This window comes from Chrysochloris asiatica, unplaced genomic scaffold, assembly GCF_000296735.1.
Source record: "Chrysochloris asiatica unplaced genomic scaffold, ChrAsi1.0 scaffold00052, whole genome shotgun sequence".
Classification (NCBI taxonomy): Eukaryota; Metazoa; Chordata; class Mammalia; order Afrosoricida; family Chrysochloridae; genus Chrysochloris; species Chrysochloris asiatica.
Window position 1 is genome coordinate 10,304,134 of NW_006408570.1, and position 17,099 is coordinate 10,321,232.

Sequence of the window (17,099 nt, forward strand, 5' to 3'; positions counted from 1 at the left end):
GTTTTTCTTCATAGAACCCAGCTTCTCGTATTATTTGCTCAGCATACAGGTATGTGCTGTATTATGGGGTGTTATGCCCAAGTGCTCTGGCCCATACTTTTATTTTTAAAAAAAAAAGTATATATATATATTCTAATTAGCTATCTTGTGAATGAAATCATAATTATACTTTTAACTTTCACAATATGATTTGATTTGCTTGGTGGTTGAAAGGCAAGGTGGTGGAAAGCTCATGGAATTTCAGGATAGGAGACTACAGTTTCAGCTCAGCTAGCTTCTACTTTTTTGACCTAAGAAAAAAATCATTAACTTCTCTAAACTAACTGCTTCACAGGATTCCTTTCAGAATCCAGTGCACAGGAAAATACCAAACTGCGAAGCACCACAGAAATAAATGTTGCTAAGTTATTTAAGCCATCTGATCTTGTTGCTCCCCTTCATGAGTTAACAGGACCCACACCCAGTTTGTTCCAACTCATCGTGGCCCTGTATAGGGTTTTTTGAGGCTGTAAAGCTTTACAGGAGCAGACAGCCTCATCTTTCTCCTGTAGAGCAGCTGGTGGGTTGGAACTGCTGACCTTTCTGTTAGCAGTCCAGTGCTTATCCTACAAGACCTACCAGAGTAGATCAGAGTAATCAAATGTCAAGCTAGCAAAGATAGTTTTTGTTTTTTTTAAAAATAACAAAACAACAACCAAAAAACATGCTCAAGGTAACATTAGCTAGGTAGGAAATAATTTCATTTTCTTTTTCAATCGATTCAAGTCATTTTTGTGAATATTAGCCCCCATGTAGTTTGGAAATGGACTTTTTATGATATTGTTGTTGTTGTTAAGTGCTGTAGAGTTGGTTCTGACCCACAGCAACCTGGTATAGGATTTCCAAGGAGCGACCGGTGAACTTGAACCACCAGCCTTGCAGTTCAAACCGACATTGCAGTCCAGTACATTAACTAACCAGGACTCTAGTCTTAACTTGCAAAAACTGCTTTAGAAATGAGCTCCCTCACTGATCTGCCTTAGGATGGAAGTTCGTGCTGATAGACTACACCTCCTGACCTCTGGACATCCAAGAACTCTCTAGCACACGGACTTCTCAGTGGTCATTCATGTCATGAGACAAGGTAGCATTGACAGTATGTGGGCTCTGCACAATGCTAGCAACAAAATTCATGTGAAAATAGAACAAAATTAACAACAAAGTGTGCAGACATCCAAAAGATAAAAATATCTAAAAGGTTAAATTCATATCCTTGTATATTGTTGTACCTTTTTTTCCCCTGAAGGAAACGTCAGCAGGAAATTCAAATTGAAGTAGTCATTCACGTTAAACCAATCAGAATACTTAGAATAATATACTATAAAGTTGAGTAATTTTTATCTTATAGAAATATGAAGTTATTTAAGAAGTTAGCATTTACATCAACACATTACTAAGGACTACCTTTTTTTCTTCATAGGACTCAAAGGTAGAGAAATACGTTTGCATTGGAACCTTTTGCCTATTCAAGCATTTTTCTCAATGGCCTGGTAAAACCAGGGCTAAAAAGAACTGTACAATGTTAGGAAAAAAGGAGCTCTGATAGCATAGTGGTTACAAATCGGTCTGCGAACTACAGAGTCAGCAGTTCAAAACTACCAGCTGCTCCGCGGAGAAAGATGAGGCTTTCTGCTCCCGTAAAGATTTACAGCCTCGGGAACCCTGTTTAGGGTCACTATGGGTCGGAACCCACTCGACGGCACTTAACAACAACAACAATGTTAGGAAATGGCATGGTGTCACCCCCACCCCACCCAGTTACACCTTTGTTCCTAGAGTCTCTTTCCAGGACAGCTAAGAAATAAGGGAGTCCTTAGGGCCTGTTTCCTGCTCTTGGTACACCAAAATGAATCTTAAATTCACTTTGAGATTGAACACTACCAAATGTAGGCACAAACACTAGGGAAATACCAGTATGCTCACCAGTACTATCATTTCAATGTGAATGTATAAAATCACCATTACTACTACCTTGACACTTCAATACAATAATTTTTGTTCCCTCATGGTATTCGATTTATAGCAGTAATCTTTGTCTCTGGAACCAACAGATCATGACACTATGATCGCTACTGCTTGACTGTCCTCTGGCATGGGTCTACATCTGCAGAAACAGAAAACTTAACAGCCCTAACCTAAAACCAAATCCACTGCCAATGAGTCGAGGCCGACTCACACAGTGACTCTATAGATCTTTGAGCTTCTGAGATGGTGAAACTTTACGGAAGCCGAGAGCCTCATCTTTCTCATGTGGAGTGGCTGGAGGGTTCAAATTGCTGATCTTGCAGTTAGCAGCCTAGCTAGCGTGTAACAGACTACGCCACCAGCACTCATGTTGTTGTTGTGTTAAGTCGGTTCCAAGGCATAGTGAACCTGTATAGGGTTCCAAGGAGCAGCTGGTGAGTTTGAACCACCCATGTTGTGACCTTGTGGTCCAATAAATTATCCTACAGGTATTTAGGTAAATAAAGTAGTAACCTACTGCTAGCGATTACAGGGGTTCATTGAGGTGTGTTCTACAGGAGTACACCCAGGAATGAAGACACATGTAGGCACAAGTCATGCTCTGTAGTAAGAACAACTGAGGTAAGATGGGGATCAGTCCATTTTAAGTCTGTTCTAAACTCTATAACATGTAAATTTACCACTACTAAGGAGTCCTGGTGTGGTGCTGTGGGTTAATGCTCCAGACTGCAAAGAAGCCGTTTGAACTGCAAGGTTGGTGGTGCAAGCTCACCAGCTGTTCCTCAGAAACCCTATCCAGGATCGCTATGGGTCTGGGTTGGAACCGACTCAATGGCACTTAACAACAACAACAATGAAACAATGAACAACAACTAGAACCCATTTTCAAATGAAGCCACTTGATTTCTCCTCAGTCAAATCTTTATACTTTCTGATGAAACATTATCACAAGAAAAGGAGGCCTGGTAGAGTAGTTGGTTAGGAGTTGGGCTGCTAATCCCAAGGTCAGCAGTTAGAATCTACCAGCCACTCTTCCAGACAAAGATGAGGCTCTCTGTACCAGTAAAGATTTACAGCTTCAGAAACCCTGCACAGATCACTATGAATTGGAACCATGGTACACAACCACCCTCACCACTATTACCACTAGCAAGATGAAACACGGAGAAAATCAAAAGCCAGACTCATACAAAAATCTCTAAAAGTTGGATTGAGTTAGTTTAAAAAACACACACGCATACATACACACACTCACATACGTGCAGTTGATATTCCAGTTTCAAATTGAGGAGAAACAGTTGCAAAGTCATTAACCAAGTGTGATGTTTTATCTCCAAAAAACATATCACCACTTGCTAACCCACAAGGTCAGTGGTTCAAACCCACCAGCCACTCCTCTGAAATCCTATATAGGTTTCAGAACTGACTCAGTGGCATTTAACAACAGAAGAAATAAAAAGGAGACATGCTATTGATATTTTCTTTGAAGTACAAACAGCTAGCAAGTGTTCCAACAGTTACATGCATCAGCAGCCATCAACTGTCAACTTAATAGATTGTGCTTGTATGGACACTTTCATTTTCAATCTAGTCTTTTATTTAGTTAGTCTGATGAAGAGTGTCTCAAAATACAGTGAATTTTCTGACTTAGTCTTGGACACAAAACAAAAATTTTTGACTAGACAAAATTACCAACCAGACTCCATAAAAGTTCCTCAGAGAAGGCCTCACACATTCATGAAATGAATAAACCACTGGGTTGAACACCCAGGTCTTCATCACCCCTGGAATATGACAGTCAGAACTCATTTGCCTATGAGGTTTATGTACCTGGGTAAACTGGCTTTAAAGCTAGACTTTTGCTTCCCCTCTAGGTCTCCTCATCTGCAATTACTCCAGGTCAGAGGTGCCCAAGTTAGGAGTGGGGAAGAAAGGTCAGGGCTAGGGGAAAGAGGTGTGAGCAGGGCTGGGAGAGAGCTCCTTCAGGCCACTAATGGCCTCTGGGGTAACAACCTGGGGAACAGACTGATGCTTGTCTTTGATCTTCTAATTCACAATGATCATTAGTATTAACTCGGATTCTTCTGGGTGAAGAATTCCAGCTGTAGTCCTTTCAGTTTGCCTGACCTTGGAAAATTCATTCCCCATCCCATTAGGATTTCAGTAACCAGCTAAGAAAAAGAAAAAGGCAGTTGTCCCAGAATCTAGGGGCCATTCACTTCATTATTAAAACAGTGTTTTTATGATGTATATCACAGAAGACTTAGAGCATTCCAACACCCCTCCTTCCCTCTAGTAATTAAATAATCGATTCCATTTTCCCCCTGCGACAGATGATTCCCAGTTGAGCTTTTAAAAAAAAGAGAGAGACAGAGTGTTAGGAACCTCTCTAATCAAAGTTGAAATAGCATATCTCCAAAGTAGAAGATATCTTTTAAAATTAAGACAGAGGTATGTGCCATTCAATCCTAGATTTGCTTCAGCAAAATCTAGCCCTGCCTGACCACTGTCATTACTAAACCTTATGAAAGAAAAGGGAACAACTATAAAGATGTTCTTCTTATACATATAATAAGAAAGCTCATTGTTTTATACAGTACTTGGATATCTTCAAGAAAAAAAATATCTTCTCACACTTTCCTACTAGCTTTCAAGTGTCTTTACTTAGAGTATAACATGTAGCAAGGAAGAAATTTAAGTTCCCTACCATCTCCACACACAAACTCCCTTGGCTCAGGAACAGGAACATGAAGGTAGATTAGGGCAAGTTTGAAGGAGGGAGTGTCTTTTTCAAAGGCAAGTTTCCCTGCCCAACCACTTTCTGAGGGTGTTAGCTGGTAAGGCACAGTAAGAACATTCATTGTTAAAACTGGCAGAGTGTCGGGGTGAGAGATAGAGAGATAAATAGAAATGATAGTGGAAGAGAAAAATAGTATCTACCTCCTACCTAGGGTCATCTCTCTGTCCTTTGATCTTTTACTTACCTTGATCAACAGAATGGGTTATCTGGATACCAATGGCAACATTCTTTATAATGATAGTTTATAGGAATAATGTTTAGAGAGCTCATTCTTTCCAAAATTGCAAGTAGAGAGATGGCACAAAGATATCTCCAACAGATCTTGTTACCAAAAGCAAAACCAATGAAATAACATCTGTTTCTTCTAGAGCATTCAATTCCCAATTCAATTCCATTTACTCTATCCTTAGAGTGGAGGACCCGCAGGGCACTTTTCATCTAATAGTGTTTCTATGGAAACGCCATTCTCAACCTGGAAGATTCTACAACCCCTCACATTGGCTTTATCCACACTGAGAGAAAAGTCTCATAAATCAGATATGGAGACATAGAGCTGGTCACACATACAAAAAAAAAAAAAAATTTTTTTTTTTTCCTAGGCTAGAAGTTCACAAACACACAAGCACACCTTGGCAAATGTATGTATCTGACTTAGAAATAAAATTTGTCTCGACATTAAGCCTTAGCCGGATGGGATCCTCAAAATCAGGGAAATGATAGAGAGTCCGAGAGAATGTGAATGAAGATCAGTTCACCTTAGGAACCCCTCTCCCTTAAGTGGTCAATGCCAGATGTATCACCTCTTGATGCCTTTCTTCATCCAAACCTGCAAGCATGTGCTTTAACTACCTCTGCATCCCACAGACTTTCAGGATTCCTGGGACACACAGTAGTTTCATGTAGGAAAAGAATGTCTCTATATATTTTAAATAAGAGCCACATTAACTGCTTTTATATTTAGATTTTGTTTAAAACTGCAATATGTTAGGGTGGGAAAGAAAATAAAAAGGAAAAGATGTTTGTTTCCACCTTATAACATTGTACGTGTATCCCTTTCCCTCATTTTTACTAGGCACTTGGGCACAAATATTTGTAACCCAAACCAAACCAACCCATTGTCCATGGAGTTGAATTCCAACTCATAACCACCCTATAGGACAGAGAAGAACTGCCCTCCAGGGTTTCCAAAGCTGTGAATCTTGATGGGAGCAGACTGGCACATCTTTCTCCCACAAAGCCAAAAGGTGATGGGCTTCAACCTCTGACGTTCTGGTTAACAGCTGAGCACTTTAACCACTGAATACCAGGGTGCATCCATGTTCTTTTGCTCTACAGAGCAAAAGAACCAGGAATATGCAAGCCACATCCAGTTAAAGCACTATCACAGGGAAGGTTATACGTATAGTTGGAATAATCACTCAAGAAAGAAAAAGAAATATTCACAAGGTATATACTCCTGAAATATTAAACTGTGACTATACAGTGACTCATACACAAATTTAAGTACTTTAAAAAATTGTTGGCAGTCATTTTTCTTCAGGGAAATGCAAGCATTTCTATTAATAAATGCTTTTGCTTTCTTTCTAATTCTTTCTTATTTTCTAAATAATGTCAGTCACTCTGGTAGTTTCAGGGAGCAGTTTCTTTTAAGAGCCCTTCTCCACTTACTGAAACTGCCAAATGAAAGAAAAAAAAAGTCCAAAGCTAGAAATTTGTATCACTGAAATTTCCCTTTACCCCCCATAGTCACCAAAGTTTAAAACCTGTTTCCTTTTTCTTTTATTGTTTTCATTATACACATGTATGTCCAGGGTAGCTTTAGGAGTTTGTGAGTCCAAGAAGGAGACTTTAGTTCTCTTTTTGGAGCAATAAAATGTGTTACTGATTAAATCTACCTGCGACTAACTATGGAATGACACATTTTTCTTCTCGTGCAGCTAGGGTGCAAATCCAGTCCAGAAAGTTTTGTTGTTGTTGTTTTAAATTCAGATCCATTCTGCTTCTCTAACATACAAATACTTGAAGGCCCATTCAAAGGCAGACTTTTTTTTTCTTTTTAAAGAGACTAATACCAATGAAAGAATTGACCCATTTATTTAAAATAGAAAAAGAAAATAGCAATCTGTTTTCAAAAAAGTATGTAAGGGTTTACAATATGCCTTCAGGCACTTAAAAAAAGATTAGTTTATAATTTCCTAATAAATTGTTATTGTTATTGTTTTAATTAGCCAGAGTTTCAATTGTTCTTTTACATTTAGCAAGATTTCAGAAAGGATTTTCTAGATAACAAATTGCATTAATCATCCAGCAATAATGTAATCGTTTAAAATTGGTACCCAGTCTTCCCAATGACTTCTGCATCCCTGAAGACCTCTTAGGGCTTGAAATAAAGTTACTAAAAGATTAATATTGAGATGTCAGTAATTACCTATATTTGGACAAACAACAAAACTCTCTTTAAACTCTATGTTACTGTTACTAAATGCCATCAAGTTGGTTCAAACTCACAGTGACTCAGTATAAGGTTCCCAAGGAGCAACTGGTAAGTTTGAACTGCCGATCTTGTGGTTTGTAGTCCAGTGCTTATCCTACAGCGCCACATCAGGAGTCTGTTTAAACTCTATTGTTTCCCATTTTTCCACGAAATTTATTAGAAACAGCTCCTACCTATAAATATGACCAAAAGAGTCCATGCATTTCTGCAAGGACTGTATCAAAACAATGAAGAAGAAAGCTTCTTTAGAACTAAAGATTAATTTGCTCTTGCAATTAGAAAGCAGGGAAGGGCAAGCTTCTCACTGAGGAAAGGAAAGGGACAATGCAATCATAAATTTAAATGTATCTCCTTACTTTGTTTTTTTAGATGCTGCTAATGAGAGCAATTAGAATTTTCAGGGATGGTTACCATTACCATAACAGGAATTCCCTGGATTACAAATAAGTAAACCCTAAATCTGTTGTTAAATTGAATGTATACATAAATCACAGTTTGTATCTAATGTTAGTTTGTCCAATCCTTATAGCATATAGTATAACTTTATAATGCATTGTATCTAATGTCAGTTTGTCCAATGCTTATGGCATATAGTATAACTTTCTATGGATAAATGCCATCAAGTTGGTTCAAACTCACAGTGACTCTGTATAAGGTTTAAAAAAAACACTTCCAGATAGACAAAACCATCTTTAACATAATATAGTCATAATAATAATGATGTTTTATTATTGTTAATAATAAAACATTATTATGTCAAAAAGTAGCACAGATTTGTCATTATGAACCATTATATATACCTTGAATTTTTAATATCATAGATATTGGTTCTTTACTATGGGTTGTATAGAAGAAACAGTCACAACCCAGGAGACGCCTGTATTTGTCTGTGAGGCAGAAAGTACTGAGGACTGGGTACTAAGAGCAGTTGCTGTGGAGTCAACTCCAACTCAGCGTGATTCCATGTGTGTCAGAGAAAAAATGTGGTCTATTGGGTCTTTAAAGATTGATTTTTCTGAAGTAGATTGTGTGGCCTTCCTTTTGCGGCACCTCTAAGTGGACTCAAATCACCAGTATATTGGTTACCAGCCAAACTTGCTAACTATTCCTACTACTCAAGAATGGTTAGCCAAAACCAAACCCTGCCATTGAACCCACTCCACTAATAGCAAGTGCATAGAGCAGAGTAGAATTGCTCCTTAGATCTTTGAGACTATAAATCTTTATTGTGGAAGACAGCCTTATCTTTCTGCTAAGGAATAGCTGGTAAGTGTGAACTGCCAGCTATGCAGTTAGCAGCTTAATAGTTAATTCACTGCTCTACTAATGCTCTTTATGGAGTGGATTCAACCCAAACCCACTGCCATCGACTCAGTTCTGACTCACAGTGACCCTGTACAGGGTTTCCAAGTCTGTACATCTTTACAAGAACAGGAAGTCTCATCTTTATCTCCACGGTGGGTTTGAACGGCCATCCTTGAGGTTAGCAGTCTGGTGGTTATCCACAGTGACAACAGGGCTCCGTAAGAAGTAGATTATTGTTAAGTGCTGTCAAATAGGTTCTGACTCATAGAGACCCTGCATAGGGTTTCCGAGAAGCAGCTGGTAAGTTTGAAACGCCGACTTTGCAGTTGAAATGACTTTGCAGTCGGGTGCATTAACCCACAGCGCCACACTAGGAGTCCTTAAGGAATGGATAGAAAGGGTATAAATACCCAATGGTAACCATGAGCCAAATGGCATTCATAGGAAGCCAGGAGACATGGAAGAACAGGCTTTCCCTTCAAGGTAGTGGGTAGGCCAGCAAGGACTCCAAAAGTGAAGAAAATGAGCCAGGTCACAAGAGATGAGGCAGCTAGTGAATAATGTCTATTACAATTGCTCCCATATAATCATGGCAGTGTAGATGATTTGAAAGTGTTTTTGTTCCTAAGAAAATAGTATAGCTCTCTACAAGGTTCTTTACAAGGGTACGACCTAGAAAAACAGAAAATCTGGAGGACGAATAAAATTTTCTCTTGATTCTGTCAATATTTGATTATATTTTATTCAGGGGAACTTCCGCTTCAAGTAAAGCCAAAGCTTCTTTACAGATTGAGATGGAAGCTGAAGAAATCCATTATTTCTCTTTCTCTGTTTTCCCCATTAATATATGAAATGGAAATAGTTTGTGATTTCAGGGCCAACTTGATTTTGTACCTATCCTGCCCACTCTTAAACCAGATTAGCTGGTTAGCTCTGATGATGAGTTGTTAACATGGTTGCATCAGTATCTTTAACCAATTGTCACTTCTTATTCCTGGTAATTTTCAATGCTATGTATGTTTAAATACTACATAATTTTTTCATGTTGTGCCTTCTAGATCCTTGTCCATAGCCCCATGCTCCATATCAACAGTGGCTGATAATCCTTAATAAAAATCTTACATAGATAGGGCAGATTCAAAATATCTGAATACATGTAACAAGTGTTAAAAAAGCACTCAAATGTGATTTTCGGAAAATCTAATAGGAAGTCAAAATCAGAACAGTCAAAGCAGAATCTAACCCTTCAATAACCTACTGGCATTAGCCAATCCCTAAAGTCTGTTCATAAACTATCTACATGATCTAGTTAAGTTTTGAATGCTTGATGAAAGGAGAACGGAATGAGTTTTACTTTTTTTTTTTTTAAGTTACTCCTGCTGCTGTTAGTTTTGATTTTATTCACTGATGCTGGAAATTTTGGATTCATCTAACCCTTCAGGTGTTATTGGATTGCACAGCCTCTATCTGGAAGCACAGAACCAGTGTAGCCTTCAGACATTGTGTGAATCTTTTTCCTTATACTTTTATAACTCACTAAGAGGCATGGCTTTCAAACTAGAACACGAGTATGAGGGTCAACAGGTCTGGATATGTTTGTGACAACACAGAATTTGTTTATTTTTAGGAAAACAAATGACATTAAAAAAAACAAGCTAGTCTAAAAATAAAAGGTTTGACCAGGCATTAAAAAAAGGAAAAACAAAAACAAAAGTCGCCAAGAGTTTTAAACATTCATTCATCTTAGCATTGGCTACACTACAACCTGTCTAAATTCACCCTTTGCCCCTCAGATTATGTGGCCTCTGAGTCAACCATTTTGCTGAATTCTAAAATATTTTTTTACCCATAGATTTTCATTTTGTCTTCTTCCTTAGACATCATTAAAACAGTATACACTTATAAAAAAAATCCACCAAAATATTATGATTATAAATATTTTGAACATGAAATTCATTCAGAACAATTACCAAGCAAAACAAATCCCCCTGTGGCTTCAGGCCCCAAATCTCCAGTTTCTCACATCTCCAGGAGAATTCCTGCAGTGAAAACAGCAATACTCACACAGACAATATAAACTGTTACTCTGCTTGAAAAGTCACAGGGGACTACACAGGAAGAGCTGACTCTATATTGCTGTTTTCCTTTACAGTTCTAAACACAGGGGCAGCTTTCACTGTGGAGTGCTGACTCAGAGACGGAAGCCAGTGCATTCAAGCCATTTCAAAGCAAATAGCATCATCTTGCCATTGCAACAACATTCAATTTTTTGTGTGTGGACCATTGACTATAAAGATCCACTAAAGCATTGGACGCTATTAAATCTTTCTGGGGAGATGTCTAATTTTTTCTTTGTGGGTGCTGGTTCTAAATCCTTATGAATCACCCTTAGAAATGAAACATTATTGATATGCAAACTTAAAATCTCAAGTGTGCATGGATTTCTAAACTTTAGCGCTTACTAAAGTTAACAAAATTAAAATAGTGAACTTCAAAGAAACCTCCTCAATGGCACATGGATCTGAAAACAAGCACACAACACTTGCAAAAACTGTAGGAGCTCAGTGATTTATGAAATATTCCAACTCCAGAGGGATCTTTTTTTTTTTTTTCCATTTTGTTTTCTTGCAAAACTGGTTCATTGTCCATAGTTAGGTTACATATGTCATTTAGAATCCACTTACTGTTAGATGCTGGAACAGCCACGCTCTCATGATATTTGTGGCTACTTTGGGAAAGATGCCACGCTTTTTGTGACGCTTTTTGTCCTTATCTGGATCATCATCGTCACCTGTGCTGGGGGAAGCTACACTGTTGTCCAAGCCATCACCTGCAAACATAGTGAATCAAATTTTGACTGATGCTACCTTGACATGCTTTATTCAAATAGAATGCCTTTGGATATAAACAAAACCAAAAGAGCAATTTAAATGATTAATGAGTTTCTTTGGTACTGTTTTTTATTTTGTTTTATTGTTGTTGTTTGCTTATTTTTCAAAACCGAGAAAGAACAAGGCCTAGGCTCATTAGAAGTTGTTTCTAAAGAACTTTTCCTAAGAACAGTGCTAAAGGTCAAAGGGAATATTGAGAAGCATACCATCTCCTTAGTCGTTTGTTGTCATAGTAATTATCCCAACATATAGAGCTGAGACACATTAAGTGTAACTCCTATTCGGGAGTTAAATATCTTGGCAGCTATTAGCAGAGGTGTTGTCCCTGCCTGGGTATTCAAATCCCATCAACTTGTGAGAACATTCATTTAAGATATCAACTATTTCCCAAATAAACTATCTTAAAACTAAAGTAGGCCATGAAAATATAGGTAATCCATCATAGATATAGTTTGACATGGGATGCTTCAAAAAGGGTATCATTTCTTTTAGAAAAAGATTATTGCTGAAGTAAAATAAAGAATTGTTCAATTAAGAGTAAGCTAGAATTATAGTACACTAATATTCAGAAAGTTTCTAAAATTTCTTTAGATTTAAGTTTTTCTCTTTAAAATATTACCTACTAACATATTCTTGAATATCACATTTAATTTTCCTAATGAATCTTATAAAGTACGAGTTGTTTTTACTAGAAAATATGTTGGCTTCATCACACACACACACACACACACACACACAATAAAAAACATTGTAGTACTTTTATGACAATATCAAAAATGAGAAAAAAATGCAACTTCAGCCCATATAAGTCACAGTAGCCAAAGTAAGTCATAAGGCACAAATGGAATTTGTATTCCATTTTTGGTCGTGGTACAAAATTTCAAAAAGGAAAGCAGTAATGCCCTAAACGGACTGCTATAAAATATCAGACTTCTTGTCCCAGATCTCTGTGGCTGCTACTGGTTTTCAGAAATGGGCAGGCTGATCTTATCCCCAAAAGAAGCATAAGACATAGTTTTGAGACACAGAAATGAGGTAACAAATGAACCCCAGAGCACATTCACTGTACTAAATAAAGCCACTGGGTGCAACCTACATGGCCAAAAGAAGCTGAACTTTGGTAAAACAAGCATCCTGGTGGTTGTACGTTAGAAATTGCAGTTGTCAGGTACCCAAGAGTTAATTCTGGACTTATAGCATCCCCATGTGACAGAATAGAAGTCTCACAAGGTTTTCTTGGCTTTAATCTTGAGGGAAGCAGATTGGCAGATCTTTCTCCCAAGGAATGAATGACTGGTTGGATGTGACCCACCAACCTTAACCACTGCACCACCACTTAACCACTGCACCACCAGGAACTACTAGTCTCAGGTTTACTTACACTGCTTCATGAATTTCTCTATTTCTTATTTTTGTGATTTAGATCCTACGTATGAAAATAATTTGATACCTTGATTTTAGTTTTTAGTCGAATCTATAGTAGATAGATATGGAGTCATGGTTGTGGCACTGTGGGTTAATGCACCAGACTGCAAAGCCATTTGAACTGCAAGGTCGGTGGTTCAAGCTCACCAGCTGCTCCTTGGAAACCCTATACAGGGTCACTATGGGTCAGAATAGACTCGAAGGCACTTGACAACAACTAAGCACAAGGTTAGCAGTCAAACCCACCAGCCACTTTGCTGCAGAAAGATGAGGCTATCTGCTCCCGTGAAGATTTACAGCCTCAGAGACCCTATATGGGACTGATGAGTCGGAATCAACTCATTGGTTTTGGTTTTTGGGAGTGTTGAAGTAAAGGAAACCTGGTGATGCTGTAGGATAATCAATGGACTGTTAATCACAAGATTGGCGGTTCGAACCTACCAGCTGCTCTTTGGGAGAAAGATGAGGCTGTTTGCTCCAGTAAAGATTTTCAGTTTTGAAAACTCTGTACAGGGTCACTATGAGTCAGACCTGACTGGATGACATTGGGTTTGCTTTTGAAGTAAAGTTTAAAAACTTTATTAGAAGAGGAACAGACTAATTTAAACATTTCTAGTATTATTGCTGACATGCCACAAATACAAAACTTTTGTTGCAGTTCTCTGTGTTGAAAACTTTATTAGTTTAAACTGTATAATTTTATTTAAAATTCGTATATTTTATTAAAGTTTTCCAAAATCAAGGTTGTGAAGACCCAGAGTTTTAAAGCCCTCACTGCATCAGAGAGGAAAGTGCTGCTTCTACGACTTGTCCAAGGTCATGCTGACCTCCATAGAGCTTGTTGGTGTGGGTGCTGGACAAGGCACCCATATTCCTAGGCCAGAGCTACTTCTAACCTACCACACTTGTCATTTGCGTAACCAATTGCTTTCTGACGAGTCCCCTTGGATTTGCCTAATAAATTCTTTCAAAGTCCAGTATTTAAAGAGGCTTTTTATTCAGAGAAGCAATTCACCATATAAAATAACAATTCATTAAAGAAACATGAGAAAAGAAAACAACTCAACAGCATTTAAAATTTCAATGGGCTGATCAACTTTCAATTTGCAGAAGGTAACCAAGGCAAGGAAGGATATTACTGGATCACTGATGATATAAAAATGAAAAGCTTCCAAGCTAATGGCACTCTTTCTCACTTTGCCCCGATTGTTTTCCACCTTAAAAAAAAAAAAAAGAAAGAAAAGAAAAAGCCCTTTCCTTCCATCTCGAAACCCCTTCAGATTAATTTAGCAGGCAATGCCTAGTGCCTGCCTAGAAGAGAATTCATTGATAATTTATGGAAATATCTACTATAATCCAGCAGAGATGACTTTTTTCCAGCTTTGTGCATCAATAGATAATCAGGGCCTTAAAGCAGCCTTAGCTTCCCATTACCTCAGGCAAAAGAATTCCTGAAAGCCTGCCTTGAGGGCACCTGAATTATATACTCCATTAGGAGAGGAAGGCTTTCTGCATTCCTTGTGTAACACTCACCAGAACCTTTCCTGTTTATTTCTGCTGTTTGAAAGCAGAAGCATTAGGAACAGAATTTTTTAAGTGAAGACTTATGTAGATACAATGGCGAAACCTTTCAAGCAAGAGCCAGATCACCCCCTTCAGTCCCTGGCAGTGACCTCTCCAGAATAGGAGGTTTCTATTACATCATTAGCTCAAGCCAAAAACAGCCTTGGCTTAATGCACAGTTTGTTCTTCCTACTGTTTTTAGGCAAATACAGCTACTTTACTCCCATCTGGGAGGGAAATTACACTGCTGGGTTGTAATCTAAGACAAGATTTTCATTGGAAGCAAATGCTTTCAATCCAGTGTAAATACTGGTGCATGTTCAGAAAAGCCTAAAACAATAAACCCTGCTCCTTTCCGACACAAGTTAGGGAAATGGAGAAGATGGGGAAGGAACAGAGCATAATAAAACAGACGATTCTAAAAGCAAACACTTTCATAGATTTTAATAAATTGTTTAACCTCTTCCACCTTTTAAAATTGAAAATTGATCTCAAGACATCTTAACATCAGAGTAGAGTCTAAATGGTCAATTGTACCTTCAGCATTTCCATTCACTCTTGCAATTTGATAGTCACCTCTATGAGGTCTCCGGTGGATTTCCTTTTTTTTTTTTTAAAGATCACTAAACAAACTTGGAGAACCACCGACCGACACCACACGGCAGCAGCTCTGAACCGCATTTGTAAAATGTCAGCAGTGACTTCATTCCTGGCGCTGACTTCTCCTGCCGCCAAATGAAGGCAAACTGAAAAGGTGGAAATAATCATAAAAATGATGCTAGTCCATAAACAAGCTTACAGCCTCATTAGGATAGCAGTAGGCTCCAGTGGGTGATTTATACTCGTTTTGCTGATGCTATGAGGAAATGCCATAGGGCGACTTTAGCCAACTGCTAATGGTTTCTGACAGCTTCTTAGCAACTAGTTGTGGCGTTTGCTAGTGACAGAAACCGAAAATGTCATATTATCTGCCCATGTGTCATGAAGTCCATGTGGCAATTAACTAGTAGGCCAGTGACTGAGGGGCCAGAGGCTCCTGAAAATGGCCTTTGGCTATGCAGAGGCAGCCAACGGGCACCAAACACTTACAGGCTACATGTATGCAACATTCTCATGCAGAAATCCACTTCCTGCAACTTCCCCTGGCTCTGATGAGACTGTAGCCTCTCAAATCTCTTTTTCCCTCTCATGGAAGTGAAACTCAAGACTCTTCTCTCTCTAGGCACTGGCCTTCATGTTATCAGAGGGCTCTAAAGGGATCTCCCTTGATATGAGCATTCGAACAGCACCTTAATTGGCCATACCTGGTTCTGTGCTTTGGGGATGCTGGATTCAAAGGTGCTAGCTGTTTTTCTTGTTCTCTCACAAATTAGCCTAAAAGGATTTAAGATCACTGAAGCAGACTCCTTGCTGTCAGATGGCCAGGAGCAGAGGAACTGCACATCAACAAGATACTATTTAAGAAGCACCAGGCTTCTAACAATCAGGAGGAGAATCGTGGCTACACTTTTCAGTTTCTGAGTGATCAAAACCATGTACTATACGTCAAACTGTCAAACCTTTCAGCGTGGACCATTTGCCCTTTCAAATAATATTTAAGAATTGTTTTTACAAAATTTTATAGGCCATGGTCTAGTGAAAGAGGCCAACCAACAAAGAAAGGAATTTGTACTACAATTCGTCTACGGACAATTTCTTGTGAGACCTGGGCCTGTCCCCATGGAGCAAGGCAGGTGACCTGTGGCAGCTCCCAGGCTGTCAGAGAGCTCAGATTTCAAACACGCTCAACTCAAACATCCCGAGTTGCCTATTTAAGCATGCCTAGGCATTTAGACTGTGCTATCTCGTGCCTTTCAAGACAGGATAAAGCGGCATTTATCGTATTCAGGCCGTTCAATGGGTCAGACTGACCGTGTCAGCAGGGGATCCTCTCCAACAGGTCAAAGCCCAACTCCCATTTTTCTCTCCCTACTCACTCCCTCTCTCCCCCTAAGCCTGCCAGTCTCCAAAACCTACACTGAGTGAGGCAAAAACAAAAAACAAAAAAGTGCCTATGATTTACATCACAACTGATCGGAACTGCCAGTGTCCGTGTGCCATTAGGTATAAATAAAATGGGTTCTTTATGCCACAGAGGCACAACTCCTAATTAGGGATATGAACTTTCAACTGCCAGGGCAGATGAACGTGTAAGGTTGTGGACCCTCTTGTTTTGCTAGAAGCCACCTTTAGCTTCAAGGCCATTTTCATTTACAATTTGGCATTGACACACCAGAGTTGTAGCCCATGTCCTCTCTTTAACCCTTCCTATTTTCTTCTTCCTGGACTGCTAACTGCAAGGTCTGCGGTTCAAACCCACCAGTTGTTCCTTGGAAACCCTATACAGGGTTGCTATGAGTCCAAAATGACTCGGATGGTATTTAACAACATTCAGTTCCTTTAACGTTTAGGTATAGAGTATTTGTTACAAAACGGGCCTAGAGTCCAAAAGCTAAGGCCCTTTGTAGTTGTATCTTTCCATACTATTCTACTGTGTCTATGATGCTGTTGTTAGGATCTCTCAAGTTGATTTTAACTCATAGCAAGCAACCTTACATGACAGAAGAGAACTGCCTCA

General features: G+C 38.8%; 1 protein-coding gene across 3 annotated transcripts in view; it reads right to left on the reverse strand.

Annotated features, from left to right (window-relative positions):
* Positions 1–17,099, reverse strand: part of MEIS1 (Meis homeobox 1) — a 179,870-nt gene that overhangs the window by 75,169 nt on the left and 87,602 nt on the right. For all 3 annotated transcript variants that reach the window (XM_006862948.1, XM_006862947.1, XM_006862949.1), the window contains one exon: positions 11,288–11,433. In XM_006862948.1, coding sequence (XP_006863010.1) covers positions 11,288–11,433 — 146 coding nt within the window. The remainder of the gene's footprint in view (positions 1–11,287; positions 11,434–17,099) is intronic.